Source organism: Oryctolagus cuniculus, chromosome 8, assembly GCF_051225735.1.
Source record: "Oryctolagus cuniculus isolate XC-2025 breed Fujian yellow rabbit chromosome 8, ASM5122573v1, whole genome shotgun sequence".
Lineage (NCBI taxonomy): Eukaryota > Metazoa > Chordata > Mammalia > Lagomorpha > Leporidae > Oryctolagus > Oryctolagus cuniculus.
The window spans coordinates 76,609,031-76,629,691 of record NC_142874.1 but is presented as its reverse complement, the minus strand read 5'-3'; the positions used below and the strand labels follow the sequence as shown (position 1 = coordinate 76,629,691).

The window sequence follows — 20,661 nt, the reverse complement described above, 5'->3', positions numbered from 1 at the left end:
ATTTAACAAATAGGAGGATAATCTCTAAGATGACTCACTGTAATTAGCAATTTCCCAGGTGAAATCTCATAATGAACATAAAGAACACACTTCAACCTTTGGTTGCTATATTTTAGGTTGGCAGGAAAGCATCATCTCCGTATGTGTGTAGGTTTGGCATTTAGAATATGATCAGCTGAGTGCCGAGTGATTGCTTCACCATTAGGAATGTTACTAAAGTAGGGAATACATGTCTACAGGTTTCTTGTCAAGAGAGTTCAAATACTGTTGGAAACAGTACCCAAGTATGATACTTAGCACCAGCTTATTCACCTCCCTTGCATTTCTTTCTTATTTCTGTGCTGAATGTCAACTGTGTAGGTTTTCAAATAATAAAGTTGATCCTGTCCTTATTGCTCATTGTTTTCCTCTAAATGTGTCTGCTCCCTGATTGTGCATGATGTCTCCTAATATTAACCAGCATATTGCAGTGTTTTCCTTGTCTATAAGCAAGTCTTATACACCATCTTCCCGGTTGCATACCAGGTCAGAGGAAGATAAAGGTGATCTTAGAGTATTTCAGGCATGGAAAGCCAAGACACTCTGGCAAAAAGATCTCTGTGAGTGAGATCCCAGTGGAAAGAACAGGTCTTCAAAGAGGGAGGTGCCTTTCTCTGAAGGGAGGAGAGAACCTCCACTTTGACTATGACCATGTCTAAACAAGATAAGAGTCGGAGAACTCAAGGGGCTTCCATAGCCTTGGAAACTCATGACTGGTGCATAGGGAGATTACTGATGCCATAAACAGGAGTGTCAATTGGTAAAGTCAACAACAGGAGTCACTGTGCACTTACTCCTCATGTAGGATCTCTGTCCTTAATGTGCTGTACACTGAGGCTTAATGCTATAACGAGTACTCAAACAGTATATTTCACTTTGTGTTTCTATGGGGGTGCAAACTGTTGAAATCTTTACTTAATGTACACTAAACTGATCTTCTGTTAAAAAAAAAAAAAAAAAAAAAAAAGAAACTATCAATTCCCAACTTGACTCTCACTGGGATTAAACATGACAATAGGTCTGATCTGATTTCATCATCATTTAAAAAAAAAATCATCTATTATTTTTCACTTTATGTTTCTGTGTGGGAACAAACTGTTGAAATCCTTACTTAAGGTATACTAAGCTGATCTTCTGTATACTAAGATAATCGAAAATGAATCTTGATGTGAATGGAAGGGGAGAGGGAGTGGGAAAGGGGAGGGTGGTGGGTGGGAGGGACGGTATGGGGGGGAAAGCCATTGTAACCCATGAGACGTACTTTGGAAATTTATATTCATTAAATAAAAGATAAAAAAAAAAAAAAAAAAAAAAGGTGATCTTAGAGCACCCAGAGCCCTTCAGTAATCGGATGTCCAACTGCACACATAGTGCACTGAATGTTCTTTAATTTGAATGATGGGGGGTAAACATTCCTCATTTTGTTGGTACCCTGGTTAATTTTGTGTGAATTTGACTGAACTAAAGGATGCCCGGATGACAGGTAAAACATCATTTCTCCCTGTGTATATGTCCTTGGAAGAGATCAATATGTAAATTGGTAAGATGAGTAAAGCAGAAGGCTTTCCCCAAGCTGGCTATGCCTTGTCCAATACATTGAAGTTCCAAATAGAACAAAAAGGTAGGGGCAGTGTGACTTTACTTGTCTCTGCTTGAGCTAAGATAGCCTTAGTCACAGGTGGTCCTGATTCTCAGACTTTCAGACTCAGAACAAGACTTATCACAATCACCTGCACCCCAGTTTTCAGGCCTGATGATTCAAACTGAATTACAGCACCAGATGCTTCTGCAGTTTAAATCCACAGCCACATGTGCCAATTTCTATAATAAATCTCTATATTTGTGTCTATAACTACCCATCTGTTTCTCTGGAGAATCCAGAATAATATGGCAGGGCATTCACTGACCAACCTAGTATTTCCATTCCTCAGAATTCCAGAAACTAAGAATGGCAGCCAGTTACTGTGGAAAGAAAGTGGAAAGAAGAAAGCCATTTAACTGTCTTAGAGAATCACGCCTACCATGGTTCTGTATGCCAGGGGAGAAGTGTTCAATGTTACAGCAATCTGTAACAATAGAAACAGTGAACTTTGAAGTCCCAAATCATTGTTTAAATCAATTCTTCAGCATTTTATTTGCTTTCTGATCAAATGAAAGTTTCTTAAACAATTTAAGTCTCATCTACCATGTCTAAAATATGAATGCTAATCTCTATTATGCGTATCTCTGATGCCTGTGTGCATATGGATCCATAGGAACAGTAGCTTATAAAAAGCTGTCCAGTTGCTATCGTTTACTTTAGCAGATATAGATATTTATATTTATGCTTGGTAGTATTAGTTGATTAGGAAACATAAACTAAGATTTCTGTGTGCAGACACAGTATGTTTGCCTATTGTTGAAAAATCATAAACAACACTGAAATTTCTTCATTTTTAATATGCTTCACCTGTCTAGTTTTTTCATTTTTGAGATATGAAATGGATCAGAATATAATCTAGAAATCACAAATAAAGCATTACCAGATATTCTACCAAAGAACGTCACATGTATAATGAATACTAATATTACTCTCCATAGAAAACTTTTTACAACTACTTTTTATTTTAATTTTTGTCTCTCTAATTTATTCTATTTGATATATTCAACTTGTTAAAGTTGCAAGAAATTTAAAATTTGAAAAAACCGTTTTGAAAATTTTTGCATTAAGTTCTACTAAAAATATAATTTTATTATCATTTTAATCAAATATTATGTTTTATTTTATTGCTCTGAAATACATTTTCAAATCTGCTGCAAGGTTATTTTGCCTGCTGAAGAATAGTTATTTTCTGCTTTAGAAATGGCTGTAATGCCATTTCAATGCCATGTAAGTAGGTATTGCTACATGGAGCATTATTTGTATTCACCAAAAAACAACCTAAAAATATTGCAATAAAATGAAATTATTAAATTACAGTACACTTATTTGATGTGACATATGTCTACATCCGTTAGAAATTTAGTTTTGGAAGATGAATATGATAAGGGGAAAGCACATGACCTACTGTCAAGTGAAAAATTCAGAACTGTATTTTTAATCCTAATTGGCATAGCTCTAATTTTTACTTTATGGCTCTAAGTTACCTAAATATTTGTATATCTGCATCTGCCTGGGTTTAGTTACTGAAAAAATAAGGAAACATTGCAATATTAACTTATCCTAGGATGAATTTATTCATCTTAATTTTAATTTGAAAAAATGTTATTTCAAAAGTAATTACTGATATACAGAATTGCAAGTTACCCTCATACTGTATACTGAAATGCTTAAGAATAAATTTCGACTTTTCAATAATCAAATCACATTTGAAAGTAGGCATCAGGGCTGGCGCTGAGGCATAGCGGGTAAAGCCGCAGCCTGCTGTGCCTGCATAACAAATGGGCGCCAGATCGAGTTTTGGCTGCTCCACTCCTGATCCAGCTCCCTGCTAATGCACCTGGGATAGCAATGGAAGATGGCCCAAGTGTTTGGGCACCTGCATCCATGTGGGAGACCAAGAAGACGCTCCTGGCTCCTGGCTTGGGAGTTGCACAGCTCCAGCTCTTGTGGCCATCTGGAGAATGAACCAGTGGATGGAAGATTCTCTCTCTCTCTCTCTCTCTCTCTCTCTCTCTCTCTCTCTGTAACTTTGCCTTTTGAATAAAATAAATAAATCTGAAAAAGAAAACAAAAAAGAAAATAAAAAGAAAGTAGGCATCTATGTTCTAAGGGCTCTCAGACTGAAGTCTGAGGAGCTGGCTACATGCCGCCTCTTCTGGTTGTGGTGATTACTCAACCTGTGCCACAGACCATGTATTCTGCATGACAGAGAGGGTCAGCTTGCCCAGAGTAAACTGGTGCTCTGTGATACTGGAGCATTGATTTTTCATATTATAATTAGATTTTTGGATAATACCACCACATTTTAGACTTGTTGCATATAGAGAATAAGGTGTCATTTTAATAATACTTTGTTTACTGTATGAGTAGACTATTATATTTTAAAATAGAATATTGCTGAATAAAATCTTTCTAGGAATGAAGAGTTTGGTGAAAAGGATACAATCTAAGAGTACTTAAGCTTCTTGCACAGAATAGGCCAATGATGAGCATATTTTCAAAACTTTGAGAATAATGGATGAATTTTTAACATTGTTCTCATAGATAGTCAAAAATCTGGTTTATAAAAGCAATATAAAACATGAGAACTATTGCAACTTATCATAAGTATATCAATATGATCTAGAAATAAATCTCTCTCCTCATCATACATAGGCATAATTAGTATCTGCCATCTGTTTCAATGTCTTTTATGCATATAGTGATTGTTTATAGAATATCTAGTAGATGTGTAAAATGCCAACTCAGACCTGAAAAATCAGGGCTAATGCAGTACTTTGAATCAGAGTATTCTAGTTGATTAAGAAGTTAGTTCAGAGGTAATTCACTTAGCTTCAAAGGGTCCAAGAACAGGACAGACTTACTTGTTTGTTTCCTGGTTCAAGAAGCAATCAAGAATCACAGAACAAAGTTCAAAATCAAGTTTACTTAGTACAAAAAGAAAGATGTCTCATTCATCCAATTGTAAGAAGTGTTGAACACACAAGAAAAAAATAAAATGGATTTTGAGTCTGTAGTTTAGCCATGGCTTAAAAAAAATAAGATCTCTCTGTCTCTCTCTCTCACTATCCACTCTGCCTGTCAAAAAAATAAAAATAAATAAATAAGAAGATGCAATGAAATATGAAAAATAGAAAAAGAAAAAAGATAAGATCTAAGGGGAAGGAAAGATAAAAAGAGCCAGCCAGTTTAACTCTGGAGAAGAAATGAGAAAGAAGAGGAGAAGGGAAAGTAGGAGAAGACCAAAGGTAAATAAAATGATGAAAAAGATAAATCTTTTTTTTTTTTTTTTTTTTTTTTTTTTTGGCAGGCAGAGTGGACAGTGAGAGAGAGAGACAGAAAGAAAGGTCTTCCTTTTGCCACTGGTTCACCCTCCAATGGCCGCCGCGGCTGGCGCGCTGCAGCCGGCGCACCGCACTGATCCGAAGGCAGGAGCCAGGTACTTATCCTGGTCTCCCATGGGGTGCAGGGCCCAAGTACTTGGGCCATCCTCCACTGCACTAGGCTAATCCTCCGCCTTGTGGCTCCGGCACACAGGGTTCTAGTCCTGGTCGGGGCGCTGGATTCTGTCCCGGTTGCCCCTCTTCCAGGCCAGCTCTCTCCTGTGGCCTGGGAGTGCAGTGGAGGATGGCCCAAGTGCTTGGGCCCTGCACCCTATGGGAGACCAGGATAAGTACCTGGCTCCTGCCTTCAGATCAGCGCGGTGCACCGGCCACAGCGCACCAGCCGCAGCGCGTCAGCAGCGGTGGCCATTGGAGGGTGAACCAACGGCAAAAGGAAGACCTTTCTCTCTGTCTCTCTCTCACTGTCCACTCTGCCTGTCAAATAAATAAATAAATAAATAAAAATAAAAAAAGAAGGAAATGAAGGGTGGAACTTGGTACAATGGTTACGTGATCCTTGTTACACACAGGGGAGACTTGTAATGAGTTCCTGGCGCCCCACTTCAGCTCCTGTTGCAGGCATTTGCGGAGTAAACCAGAAGATGGGATTTATCTCTCTCTCCCTCCCCTCCCCCATAAAATAAGCAAATATTTGTAAAAAGAAGTAAATGAAGTATAAATGTAGACTGTCTTTCATCTAATAACAACACACACACACATACACTGTTGACAAGTATTCTATCAATGCCTAGCTTTTATGGAGCTGTCAGAATAGGTTTACCAAAGACTCATGATATCTGTCATAATTTTCATAGCAATTCTGTGAGTTAGATCACTGCTTCACCTTACACCTGAGGAAGAAGTTTAGAGCATTAGAATTAATTGTCCTATATCATTTAAAATAAGAACACCATATTAGTAGTAGTAATAGTAGTCATGGCAATGGTAGAAGGGCAGCAGCTAATAATTATTGAGCATATACTCTGTTTCAATCACTATATAGGATAGTTATGGCTTAACTTATCTCACTTAACAGTGCTTGAAGGTAGTTATTATAATTCCTACTTTGCAGATGATGAGGCTGAGACTTAGAAAGTTTAATAACATGGCAAAACTGAACAAGTGCAGTTCCAGAAGTCTTAGTTGAGAAGATCTGACTCCTAAGCCTCTCCTCAGAGCTGGGCTTTAAATCCTGGCCTTCCAAGTCCCTGGCTGATGCTTCTTCCATGAGGGCAGAAAAAGTAAAAACAAAAACAAAATAATCACTCACACCTTGTACCTCTCCCATACCAGCATCCAGTGCATCACCTAGAAGTCCCATTCCTTGAGGACCTCATCGTCTCAGCTGGCCAAATTCTCCACCCTGTACCAACACTGCTTCCTCCTTGTGAAGATAGGACCTAACCTGTCCCCAGTGACATTGCCACCAGTTAATACTTTTACTCCTATAGTTAAATGTGGTTATCCACTCACAGGCCTGTGTTCCATTAAATACCATCAAGGTCCACAGATTCTGTGATTCAGTTATCCACATCACAGAGTTTGTTCCATGAAAACAAAATAGTGACAGAAAAAGAATTGGATACCTAAATTTCAGTTCTGTTCCTCTGTTTACACTCAGGGAGAATCACTTGAGTTTAGATAATGAACATAAGCATGAGTTGTCATTGAAGAAAAACCTCTGTATTTATTCCCCCAAGATACTGGGACCATGAACATGATTGGACAGGACTTCCACATATCAGTTCTACTAAGAAAGCAAGATTTAGTTCTGGGCCCAGTACTACTGAAAATGGATGTGGGACAGGAAAGGAGGATAGAATCTGACACAGTAGAATAAAAACGGCATTTAACTTGGCTCTAGATATTTAATGTAGGACTATAATTTTTACCATTTTTTACCATTTTGATTTGTAAAAATGGGCAATTTCATTTTCCTCAGTTTCTTTACATGAGAACTAAGATCTTATACAAACTTGTGCTATTTTCTATCTAATGGAGTTAGGCACTCAGCTGCTTTAGTGTCTGTGTGCACCTGTGTGTGTAAGACAAAGAAGGAATAAGAATTGCAATTTAGAGGTCAGCATTGTAGAGCAGTGGGTTAGGCCTCTACCTAAAATGCTGCTATCCCATATCAGAGTGCCAGTGTGAGTCCTGGCTTCCAATCCAGCTCCCTGCTAATGCACCTAGGAAGGTGGCAGAAGATGGCCCAAGTGCTTGGGTCCCAGCCACTCACTTGGGAGACACAGATGGAGTTCCTGGCTCCTGGCTTGCACCTGGCCCAGCCTCAGCTGTGTGGCTATTTGGAGAGAGAACCAATGGATGGTGGATGGAGGATATCTCCTCCCTCTCTCTCTCTCAGTAACTCTGCCTCTCAAATAAATTTAAAAAAAATTTAAAAAAATAAGTATTTTGTTTGTGTGCCTGTTTTTTTAAAGGACAAATTAGAGATCTCCTTTATCAAGCCATCTGTGTTTGAGCAACAATCACAACCTTTTGGAAATCAAATTTAAGATTAAAAAGTTTTTACTTTGAAGACCAAAGATGTATCTGAGAAATAACAATCTATTTCTCTCAACATATGTTCTTATATGGCTTCACTTAAAATGAGTATATTTCTTTTGGCAATTGGTGATGTATGTCCCTAAGAGGTAAAAAAAGAGATATATTTTGTGGACCAGATTCTAGTTTCCATGATACACATAAATTAAACTTTACATTTAATTTCCTTTGCCAGATCACACTTTTTCTTGGTTTATTGCAAGCTAAAGGATAAATATATTTATGTGATACAGTTTTCAAAAGTTATCTCTGTATTTTTAAGCTGATAAAAAGATCTACTTTCCATCATGTAATTCTATATTACATGTATATTCTATATTCATGTATAAAAGGAGTGAATTTAGTCTCTGAATGCAAAAAGAAGATATCTTTCTAAAACTTCTCAATGTTTTTTTTTATTATTATTTATTCCAGGCACTGCTTGATACTCAGAATCTTTTGCGTGCACAAATCACAAATTTTACATTCAACCTGGGATTTTCGGGGAAATTTTACCATACAGGTAAGGAAAAGGATATAATTGTTTTCACAAGGCCTCTCTATTTAAAAGTGTACAGTACTCTTGCTCACACTATCCTACATCCCCTTGGTCCCCCCTCCCTTTTCATATTATTCAACTTCATTTAATACATTTTATATAACCTTTATAGAATGTTAATGGTTTGAAAGTTGATGATATTATCTAATGACTTTCTTTTTTATTGAGCTATAATTTACATACATGAATATAAAAGTATACAAATAGTAAGTGTATTGTCAGGTGAATTTTCACAAAGTCGACACAGCTGGGTAATCAGAAGGCAGATTGAGAAAAAAATGCAACCAGAATCTACCTGCCCTACCTCCAACCCCCTGGGTTCACTAGCTCCAAAGAAAACCCGTATCCTAAAAAAAAATAATAATAATAATAATAATATCCTAAAGTCCTTGAGCCTGGGTTTGGCTTGTATATAAAAGACCCCATACAGTATGGGCTTATCTGTATCCACCTTGTTTTCTTCAATATTATTTGGATTTGATAGATTATTGTGTGTTGGTTATAGTTTTTTCATCATCATTGCTGTGTAGTATTTATTTTATTGATTGAACATACTAAAATGTCTTTATCCATTTCATTCAATTTCTTTATTCATTCCATCCCAATGTAGACAATTGGGTTGTCTTCAGTCTTTGGTTTTATTTGTAATATTCCTTTTATGAACTTTTTTATACCTGTCATTTAAAGGACTTAAATATTTTCTGTTGGTTACCTAGTAGCAGTTGAATTGCTAGTTATGTGGCACATTTATGATCAGCTTTAGTAGAAAACACTTGTTTAGAGTAGCTGTAGCCAATTTAGAATCCAAACTGTGTAACTGTTATTACTTTACATTCTTCTTGATATTTTAGGTTTTTCAACTTTTTAAAAAGATTTATTTATTTACTTGATAGGCATAATTACAGACAGAGGGAGAGACAGAGAGATCTTCCATCTGCTGGTTCACTCCTCAGATGGCCACAACGGGGCCACAGGCTGGGCCGATTCAAAGCCAGGAGACAAGAGTTTCTTCCGGGTCTCCCACATGGGTGCAGGGGCCCACGCACTTGGGCCATTCTGTACTGTGTTCCTAGGCCATCAGCATGGAGCTGGATCAGAAGTGGAGTAGCTGGGACCAGTGCCCATATGGGATGCCACTGCTGCAGGTGGATGCCTAACCTACTACACCACAGCACCAGCCCCAGATGTGGGTTAATTTTTAATGTTAGCCCACTGGGTGGGCTTGTAGAGAAATCCTATTATGATTTTCATGTACATTTTTCTGAAGAGTAGTAAATGAGCTTCTTTCATGTTTTTATTGGCTATTTGGATAGCATTGTTTTTAGAAGTATTTGGATTTTTTTTTATTTTAGGATTTCTGCTTTCACTTGTTGATAGTACTGATACTTAGAAATTCTTTGTATGTTCTTAATGAGTCTTTTGTCAATTTCATGTATTACAAACTTTCTTACTCTGTGTGGGTTGTCTTCTCACTTTCTTAATGGTTTTTTTTGATGATAAAAAATGGTAAGGTACTTCAAAAAGTTAGTAGAAACTGAAGTTAAAAGATGCAGAAGTGTTTGAAATCTATGTGTACAAGATGTCAAGTTCGTCGAAATATGTATTGTGAAAAAAACTGCATGGATTTCCAAAAGTTTTGCACCAATATGAACTTATATTTTCCACCAACTTTCTGAAATACCTTCTTAGAGCCTTTAAGAGGTCACAGAAAATTTTAAATGAAACTGATAAGGAAAGAGCAATTGAGAAATGTTTTGAAAAATCAAGATGCAATAAAATTATTAGAACACACTACCATTTACATGAAAATAACAGAGAAGGATCAAGCATTGTGGCACAGTCAATTAAGCCACCACTTTGGATGTCTACATTTCTTATTTGGATGCCAGTTCAACTCGTGTCTCCTCGGCTTCCCATCCAGCTCCCTTCAAATGCTTTTGGGAAGGCAGCTGATGATGGCCCAAGTACTTAGTTCTTGCCACTCAGATAGGAGACCCAAATGGAGTTCTAAGCTCCTGATTTTAGCCTAGGCTATCCCTTGCTGCTGCGGGCATTTCAGAAGTGAACCAGGGAATGAAAGATCTTTCTCTCTCTCTATGACTCGTTAAAATAATTAAATAAAATTTAAAAAAATAGAATGAAATCTACACATCTCTAGATATATTACCATTAACTTATTTTATATCTTAGGAAACTTAAAGAGTAGTTCAGTAACTTGCTTACAGTCATGCAGCTATTAATATAGATAGAGAATATTTATGAAAGGATTTATGATAAATGGTATGAGTGGGCAACTGTTTGAAGAGAATTTGGGAACTGCATAAAAGGAATGAAAGGAGCATTTCCTTTTTCCTGAGCATTTCCTTTTTCCTTTTGCATTTTATATCATTGTTTGTGATCTGTTGAAGTAAGTAAACAAGTAACAAATCTTTTAAATTGAAATATTTAAACAAGTTTATCAAATAGTTCTCTACAATGGAAATGTTTCTATTTAATCTTTAATTTGATGAGGTGGCTATGAATTATCTTGTATGTACTTAATAAATTCCTTCAAGGCTTTAATAAGCTTATCATGATGAGAATCTACCTGTATACCACTAACATCAATGTAATTTCTACATGCACAAAAATAACCTTAATAGAAATTCTGTTTTTAGACAAAATTAATATTGCATTCAGGAATTAATTAATTTTTGTTTTCATGGAAACTATAGAATTAATTAATGTCTGTTTTCATGGAAATTATGGAATCATAACACTTAACTCTAGTGCATTCATATCAATCATTGTGTAATACACTCAATATGTGGAAATATACATCTTCATGTAACTCTGGGTCTCAAATTAAATTTTGTAATTTTAAGAATACCCTTGACATAAAAAGCTCTGAAATCCTCATTCCCCTGAATTACTTAGACCAATATATAAATAAACTTTTTCTGTGGTTATTTTAAGATTTAACAAATGGAAACTTCATAATTATAACTTTGTTTTATGATTGAATACTTACTGTCCTTACTGTAACCTCAAAAATGAAAATAGAATTAGATATATATTCTAAATCCCTTGTTTGTAAGAAAGATCTACTACCTTGGCAGAGACATATTATGTGCTTCTTTTTATCTGCAGAAGTTAAACTTACAACGTCATTAAATCTCACAATGGGAGACTCCAAGAACTTATGGAAGTAGAAGAGTGCCCATAACCTCTTCTTAAATATATCCTAATTTGGGGCTAATTATTGTGGAATATTTGACATCATTTGAAGAAAAGAAAATTGCCATACAAAGGAATCTCCCATGCCAGATCAGGAAATATAGAAAATGTAGTATGTTTGGAGGAAAGAGAGATTTTTCAGAAGAGCCACAGTAGCAAAACCAAGACAACTCAGATTCAGAAAAGAAAACACTGTTGGCAACTAAATTTTGGAGATTTTTTGTTTGTTTGTTTTGGTATATTATTGAATGCTAGAGAATGACTCCAGCCAGCCCCACCCTTCCTTCCTATGTCTGAAAGATCTCATCAGGTTTTTGTTTGATTGTTTGTTTGTTTAACTTGGGCAACTCCCAGAACTCAGAATAATACAGTATCCTCTCTCTAAACCAGGGAAAGTAGAGCAGAGGAAGAAGTGAAGGCTAACATTTGAAGTCTTCTTATCTGTGTATAATAAAAATGTTTCCACAAAATTATAGCCAGTATTGTCCAAGACCAGTAAAACCACTTTTCAGTGAGAACACATATAGAATTTATTACTGAATCTTTCAAGATTTAGATACTATAAAATTCTTCTCCTTTCTGAGTAAGAGTAATTTCTTTTTACTACTACAAATTCTATCTTCTTCACCCTGTCTTGAAGGGAAGGAGAAAGGTATCACTGTCATGACTCTTCAGGAGAGAACTTCATTTTGATTTGTTGTAATTTATTAAGGGTTTATGCATTTATGTGAGAAATGAATAAAATAAAAATCATCACTCTCTTTTAGTGGGTAGTCACCATATTCAAGGTATGCACTTTTCATGTACCATTTTTTTGAGTCTTAGGAGTTTTCTAGATAAGAGCATAGAAACTGAGAGAAGCTCAAGGTGAAATACCTAGTTAATTGTTAAAAAAAAAAAAAAGTCAGATCCCAGTTCTTTGCATTTAAAATATTGGATTTTTATTTTTAATTGGAAATTTTTTGTTAGGGAAGTTTAGTGACAGTATTTCCCTTATCTTTCTTTGGGCTTTTTGGATTCTCATATTACCCCAAATCACTGAAAACCAATAATATCAGTAAATTTTATGACTGAATTAATTAACAATGTAAAGATCAATTTTATATTGAATTAGTAAATGTTTATCTCATTTCTAGACTCAACATTTGGTTAGTGAATGATAATTAAAGGCCTTAAATTTTGAGTTGCTAAATCTGAGTCAGATTCAGTTTCTGCATTCAGGTTCTATTCCAAGCTTGTCAATGATTTGGGACCAGATACTTCTCTCCAAAATATCAACTTCTTTATCTGTAAAAGGAGGTTAGTGGTGGCCCTCACCTCATGGATTGTGAGGTTTAATTGAGATGATTCTTGTAAAACACTTAACACAAAGTCTGACACAAGATAAACTCACAATCAGTGATGGTTTGTAATATTAGAATAGGAAAATCACAGAGGCAAGTTATTTTAATAGGTACATAGAAGTAAATTTTAAGCTGTAATAACTGTATAAATGAGTGTGGCATAGTTTTGTAATAACTTAAGAAAGGACACTCCAAACAAAAAATTTGACTTCTCTTTCCCCTCTCTTTGTCTGATTTCAACAAGGGTGGGCAAAGGAGGGGAATGTAGGAGGCCAGGATAATCCATTCATGAAAGCAACAGATCTCTTAGTATAATTACTTCTGATGTAAAGCATCCCCAAAGTAAGATTAAGGAAATCAGATGAGACAGAGCTATAAAGAAAAAAAAAAAGAAAGAAAGACATACAGTTATGCCTACCATGAATTGAGATAAATCTGTCAGATGGGAAAATGTTACAGTTCCAATCTTGCATGATTCAAATGTTTGAATATTTGAATCACAGATTTTTGTCATGATATTCAGAAGAGAACAACAAATGTCTGAACTATCTTTCTAAAGAACCCAACATTTGTTATTCTGTCCTGATAAATAAACTTTGAGCAAAGGACAACTAGAACAATCAAGGAGAGATGATGGGAAAGATGCAAGAGAACAAAGGAGTTATAGGTGACAGGGAATAGAGATTAAAAACATTAAGAAATTTTCATAGGAAATCTTAGCTCACCTTACCCACTCTCACATTTCAAAGGAAGTAGAAATCAGTAATGAACTGACTACTGGGAAACCCCAAGAGACTTCTGCCTGTTTTTAATTTGAGAAAATAAAACTTCAACAAGTTAATATGGAGTCCTGAATTCATACAAAATGTAAAGTGGCATCTTCTAAATTAATATATAGAGGTAGATGTAGATAGATGATAGATAGATATAGATAGACAAACAGGTAGACAGAGAGATCAATACAATTGGAATTAATTGAATAATCTTTTTCCTCCCTAAAGGAACTGAAGAGGAAGATGAAGGAGATGACTGTCTGTTGGGGTCTGTTGATGAATTCTGGTGGTTTCCTCATATGTGGAGCCATATGCAGCCCCATCTCTTCCATAACGAGTCATCTTTGGTGGAACAGATGATTCTCAACAAAAAATTTGCCTTAGTAAGTAATTCACTTAGACTATTGCATTGAACTCATGTCTGCTAATCAGAGAAAGGACAAGACATTTATGCTGGAACCTTTCTGAGGCTTTTGGCATCTTGGCCCTTATAAAGGAGCATTTCTATGTGATCATTAATATCTTGATATCTTGTCAATATATGTCTCCTGAGTTGGTGTTAGATGTTCAGCACTGTACTTAATGCTTTGAGGAATCCAATTTAAAAGAGACTTCGCAAGTCATTAACAAGAATAAGTTACATGACATTATGACCAGAGTTCCTAAAACATGGCTCCCACCCAGAGGCATTTTCTGCTACAGAATGGAGGCCGAAATTTTTAACATTTATCCAATCAATCCCTATGGTCAAAAGCCCACAGTTCAAAGAAATGTGTCATTAGAAATGGCCAGAGACATATTCTTATGGAAATTGGATTTCAGATATACCCTGAATAAGAATAAAATTTAGGTATCAAGATGATTTGGAGTAAAAGGAGCCTGAGGGAAAAGACCAGGTAAGAGCCCATAATGTGGGTACAGTGTAATAATGATTCAATCTAAGAAAGTGATGGGAATAGAAAGAAAAACATTTAAAAGATGCTTCAAATGTACATATTATATGGATTGAACATTTGCTTGGCTGAAACAAGGTACACTGCTTCATAGTGAAGGGTTTATTACTTGGATCAGGGAAATTTACAATAAAAAATAAGTATGTTGTAAGAGGAAATTTTGTTATCAAAGAACGTAGTGACAACCACTTCTGTGGTATTCTCCATCAACTGCTAGAGCTGAGGAGGTTAAACAGTTAATCCTCATGATACCTAACTCAAACTTAGACAATAAAGGGTTATGATTTATAAACTGGTATTTTGTAGTGGGGATATAATAGATGGCAACCATAGTTGTTATGCTCATTGTATTTAGTACATAAAACTGCCATTTTCAATTTTTTCCTAGTCTTCCCAGATATTGGAGTAACTGATAAATAACCATAATTTTTAATTATAAAAGCTTATTTTTCACTACAATGACATTTGGCTAAAGTGTATTTTATAGAGTTTCTGAATATATGTTAATTTCATACTTATCATTAAGGCATTTGGGTTCCAAAACTTTACTGTTGCTAAATTTAAAAATGCAGTGAGAGAAGATCAAGGCTTTCAGTTTTTATTCTATATTTATTTTATATATGATTTATCATAATATCCACAACAATATGAATTATAGATATATTTATTCTCCATTTATAAGTGAGGAAACTGAGATTCGGATAAATATAGGGCTCATTCATGATTATAAAGCTTAGTAGTGGAAATATTACGATCAGAAACCTAGGTCTTTTAATACTGCATAAATTATGTCAGCCAGGTTTCCTCACTAGTCCACAAACTTGATCAAAAGGTATAAGTCTACATTTCTTTTCTGCCTGCTACCCCAAGGGAGGATTTAGCCATCCTGGTAATATAAGGAAAAAAATTGGAGAATTTGAAGTAGAACTCACAGGGCAACCTTTCCCTTGTGTCCCTTAAAATTCACTCTTACAGATAGTCTCAAAGATGTTGGAAAGGAAGACAACAACTGAATCTTAGAAGCTTCATGACCAAATAGCATTTATCAGGTATAGTCAGATGAGCACAAGTCACTTTATTTTAATGGAAACTATTCTGGATGAAATCCTGCCTCAGCCATCTACTTTGGAATAAGCAAATAATTAACATATGTAATATTGTGTTTTTAAATTGGGCTACATTCTACTTATATCCTACAGAGCTGAGAGGGTTTTTTTTTTTTTTTTAAGATTAATTTTATTTATTTGAAAGACAGAGTTACAGAGAGAGGCAGAGACAAAGAGAGAGGTCTTCCATCCACTGGTTTACTCTCCAGATGGCCGCAATGGCCGGAGCAGCGCCCATTCAAAAGCAGGAGCCAGGAGCTTCTGCTGGGTCTCCCACGTGGTGCAGGGGTCCAAGGACTTGGGCCATGATCTACTGCTTTCCTAGGCCATAGCAGAGAGCTGGTTTGGAAGAGGAGCAACCAGGACTAGAACCGGCGCCTATATGGGATGCCAGCGCTTCAGACCAGGGCTTTAACCCACTGCGCCACAGTGCCGGCCCCCAGTGCTGAGATTTTAAAGTGGACATGGGTGCTTCCCAAAGAAGGAAATGAGTCTTTAGCCAAGAATAGAGGAAATGAATAGAAGCACTTAAAATAGCCTTCCAACTTAGAGAATCTGAGACTGTGATCCACAATTCTTTTGTTGGGCCTTGTCTGTCACCATTTAAGCCAAACACCTGTGATTTTCATTGAGTTTTAGCAAATACATCCTATCTATTTTTCTTTTGCATAATTGGACAGTTCTGACCCACAATGGAATTAGATGTTCATTTTAATTTAGTTTTGAAAGCTCTAATAGTTTATTATGGAAGCAAATCCTTTAAGCAAACTTTCATTTCATGATTACAGCTATCAGGCAATGCAGCTTTAGAGGGAGATTAGAAAAAAAATTGGGTTTCAAAACATTGTCTAATTCAGGTATTAAACTAAATTTTCAACAGGGAATTTTTTTAAGGTACCAATTCTGAAGCAGATTAACTAAAAACATAAATCACTGGCCTATAACACAGCTTCAAATACCCATTTTACAGATATAAAACTATGATAAAATATTTAAAGACCAAAATAACATAGTACTTAAATCTCAAAAAAATTATGAGTAGTATATATGCTCAATTGAAAAATAGACCTAAATTTTAGCAAATGGTAGTACTGTGATTTTTAATAATGAAATAATTAGTAGTAGATATGTTTATCATAGAATTGTTTGCCAATATCAGGTGATACTTAACATCATTATAGACAATACTATTAAAGTTAATAATGCTAGAATAGACCTCCTAAACACATTAAAATCTTACTGTGTATCGCGCTTTTGAATACATTACCGTAAGTCTTTCAAATAGTACCTATTTTCCGTCTCTTTTTCAAATTCAGCAGAACCTGTTAATTTACATTATTGGAATGTCTGTTGTCAGTTACTCAACTTTTCTGATTAGTGAGCATGTTAAGCTTTCCAATACAAAAATAAAGATTATAGCATCAAAATATAATTTAAAATACATTGAAAGACTTGCTGCCTCTTATGATAATTTTTTAATTAGTTTGCTTGCCAACTAGAGAATTAATAAATTGTATTATTTTTAGTGAAGCACTTTATGGAGAGGCACACCAGGTTTTCATTTGATTGATCTTGAACTCAAAGTATAACTGTAGTAGCCATAATAAAAACCTGGAGTTCCATTCAGGATGCAGAGTTCCCTGAGCTGGTAGACTGCTTCTAGAGCTGCACAGTTTAAGAAAAATACTCACCATTATTCAGAGCAGGGTGACCAATATGGTGAAATCTATAATTTACTTCATAAAATGAATGGTTGAAGAACTTGAAAAGGACAGAAGACAGAATGGAAGGCTAAGAGGTGTGTGAGTACTATCATGGATAATATTAAATCTAAGCATACCCACACGGCCATATCATTTATTACAATGTTGAAATCTGACATAACTATACTCCTATCTCCACTATTACCTTAGACCCTCTCTCAGATGGTCTCAAACCTCCCAACTATCAGGTAAATAAGCCTGGCCTAGAAAGAATCCCATCTGGTGGAAGTTCTGGTTGGTCATTGGCATGGCATGCTGATTGTTAAATATATGGAAATTCACTCCTGAATATGAGAAATAAATTTATAATTTAGAAAGGACTGGAATCTGTGTACTCATAAAGGAACTCATGAAAAGATACATTCCAATACATTTAAGAAGCAGAATTCTACTCTAGGTAAGTATGTGTACAGAATGGTGCTACATCTACTAGGTCCTCAATAAATATTTGTTAGATGAAAATGTAAATAAGTATGTCTATAGCCTTAAGATTCTATCTTTACTATCATAAAATGTAGCTCTGATTATTAGTTCAGTATGGTTAAGTCTAACACATAAGCAGAAGCCTTGAAAAGATAGTGCTGGTGCTATGGTATAGAAGGTTAAGCCTCCACCTGTGGCACTAGAATCCCATATGGGTGCTGATTTGAGTCCCAGCTGATCCACTTCTGATCCAGCTCACTACTAATGCTCCTGGGAAAGCTGTAGAAGATGGCACAAGTCCTTGGGCCCTTGTACCCACATGGGAGACCTGGAAGAAGCTCCTGGCCCTGGTTTTAGCCTAGCCCAGCCACAGCCATTGTAGCCATTTGGGGAGTGAACCAGTGGATGGAAGATCTCTTTCTCCAACTCCTTCTCTCTCTGTATCTCTGTATTTCAAATAAATGAGTAAATCTTGGGGAAAAAAAAGAAATAAAAATACTGTGTTACTCACTGTTTCAAAGAAAAGGATTCATGTCACACCATGAAGTTACATGGGGACTTACCAAGGTTGGACAGAAGGCAGAGGGAGCAAGGACAAAATTAATGGCAGTAGTGTTGCATTAGTCAGCTTTTTGTCTCTACAATGAAATACATGGGAAAACTAACTTTATAAAGAGAAAAGTTTATGTAGCTCCCAGTTTGAGAAGTTCAGATCCAAAATCAGATGGCTCTACTAGCTTGGTCTCTGATGACGGCAGCAATGGTGTAATGTGGAGCTCAAGCAGAGGAAGGATCCCATGGCAGGCCAAGAAAGAGTGTGTGTATGTGTTTGGACCCCACTCAAGTTTCGTAACCAACTCTCTCAGAATTATCTTCTGGGGGCACACCTCCAGTGACCTTAAGACTTACCACTCAGCTCCACATGGAATAACCATAATTGGATGAACTTTTCTTCCTCTTTATACTTTAATGTATGATTTGGGGGTTAAACATCAGCATTGTATTTGAGAGCCAAATCCTGTTCAAACCTCAGCAAGCTTATTTATCATGTCGTATGGAGTAAAGGTGATACAAGACAAAGTAAGAAAGCTTAGGAGTGAGTACTTTGAATAATTTCAGATATAGGGGCTGGCTCTGGCCTACTGACACTTAAAATGAAGTGATTAAAACAATGGGATAGCTGGCACCGCGGCTCAATGGGCTAATCCTCCACCTGCGGCGCCGGCACACCTGGTTCTAGTCCCAGTTGGGGCGCTGGATTCTGTCCTGGTTGCTCCTCTTTCAGTCCAGCTCTCTGCTGTGGCCCGGGAGGGCAGTGGAGGACGGCCCAAATCCTTGGGCCCTGCACCCACATGGGAGACCAGGAGAAGCACCTGGCTCCTGGCTTCGGATCAGCGCGGTGCGCCAGCTGCAGCGCACCAGGCCCCAGCGGCCATTGGAGGGTGAACCAACAGAAAAAGGAGGACCTTTCTCTCTGTCTCTCTCACTGTCCACTCTGCCTGTTCTAAAAAAAAAAAAAAAGTGGGATAGTTACTCATGATATGAATTTCTGATAAAGGAGCTTTGAATTTATTGATTTACACTGGGAGAATATGCTCTCAGGTGTTTGCATTGATACCATTAAGAATCGGCTAGCCCTGAGAGTGGTAGGCCCTGGATGTCTGAAATATGAGTACAGAAAATTTAAAAATAAAAGGATGTTAATAAATTTAAATGTCTCTCCAGGTTATGTATCTTGAAGCAGTCTATAAATTTCCAAGCCCCCTCATCATTCCAGTTGCCATATTTGTACAATTTCCAACATATTCTCCTTCCCAATATATACTGACCCAGTATGAAAATTGTGGTTCATTGATATGGTTTCACTAGAAAAAAGAAGCATAATTTTTTTCATAGGCACCTTACACTAATTAATGTAGCCAAAGATCACATTTTATATATATATATATATATATATATATATATATATATATTTGACAGGCAGAGTGGACAGTGAGAGAGAGAGACAGAGAGAAAGGTCTTCCTTTTCCGTTGGTTCACCCCGCAATAGCTGCTGCGGCCGGCGTACCGCGCTGATCCGAAGCCGGGAGTCAGGTGCTTCTGCTGGTCTCCCATGCGGGTGCAGGGCCCAAGCACTTAGGTCATCCTCCACTGCCTTCCCGGGCCACAGCAGAGAGCTGGACTGGAAGAGGAGCAACCAGGACAGAATCCGGTGCCCCAGCCAGGACTAGAACCCGGTGTGCCAGCGCCGCAGGCAGAGGATTAGCCTAGTGAGCCATGGCGCTGGCCACACATTAGATTTTTTAAAAGCTTCATGTCATACTTTCATTTGCCAGACCTTTTATCTGTGAGCTGTTTATTAGGCCTTCAGGTATTTATTTTTGTCCAATAGTTTTTAACTGACTGTTAGTCTTTAAATTACAGTTGTCCCTGTAAAATATCATTTATGTTTTATGTGCAGTGTATATCAACATCCTGCTCAAGGTTGATTTTGTTATTTAACTTGCTTTGTGTCTTTCCACATTTTCTATAAATCCTAGATTTTATAAATCTGGCTTTTACATCTTCATCAAATTGTTGGTAAAGTTGAATAAAATAATCTTAGAGTTAAAGAATTGTGACAGAGCCATAGAACCTGCATCCCAACTTAACATTTGACCAATAACCACTTTTATTTCAGAAGAGTGGGCAAATCCAATGTAAATCTATTTAATTTTAATAATATCCTTATGTATTATACAAAGTTTGTGAAAGATCTTGCCAAAATCAAGCATTGAGATCCATGGGGCATTTTTTTGTTACCAGTTTAGAAGTTTCATTTGAAAGGCAATTAGATAGTAAAGTATTAAACATAATAGTTTCTCATAGTTATCACTTTCTTCTTTATTATTTCTTAATAACTTGTTCAGTTATCCCTTCT

The 20,661-nt window shown here is 36.4% G+C and overlaps 1 protein-coding gene across 5 annotated transcripts in view; it reads left to right on the top strand.

The window, feature by feature from the left end:
• Positions 1-20,661, top strand: part of LOC100350425 (bifunctional heparan sulfate N-deacetylase/N-sulfotransferase 3) — a 186,207-nt gene that overhangs the window by 59,490 nt on the left and 106,056 nt on the right. For 4 of the 5 annotated variants that reach the window (XM_051820057.3, XM_051820058.3, XM_089302882.1 and 1 more), the window contains exons 3-4: positions 8,041-8,128; positions 13,725-13,879. In XM_051820057.3, the coding sequence (XP_051676017.1) occupies positions 8,041-8,128; positions 13,725-13,879 (243 nt within the window). Of the gene's footprint in view, positions 1-8,040; positions 8,129-13,724; positions 13,880-20,661 lie in introns of those variants that run through there. The other variant, XM_089302885.1, reaches the window with a different exon arrangement.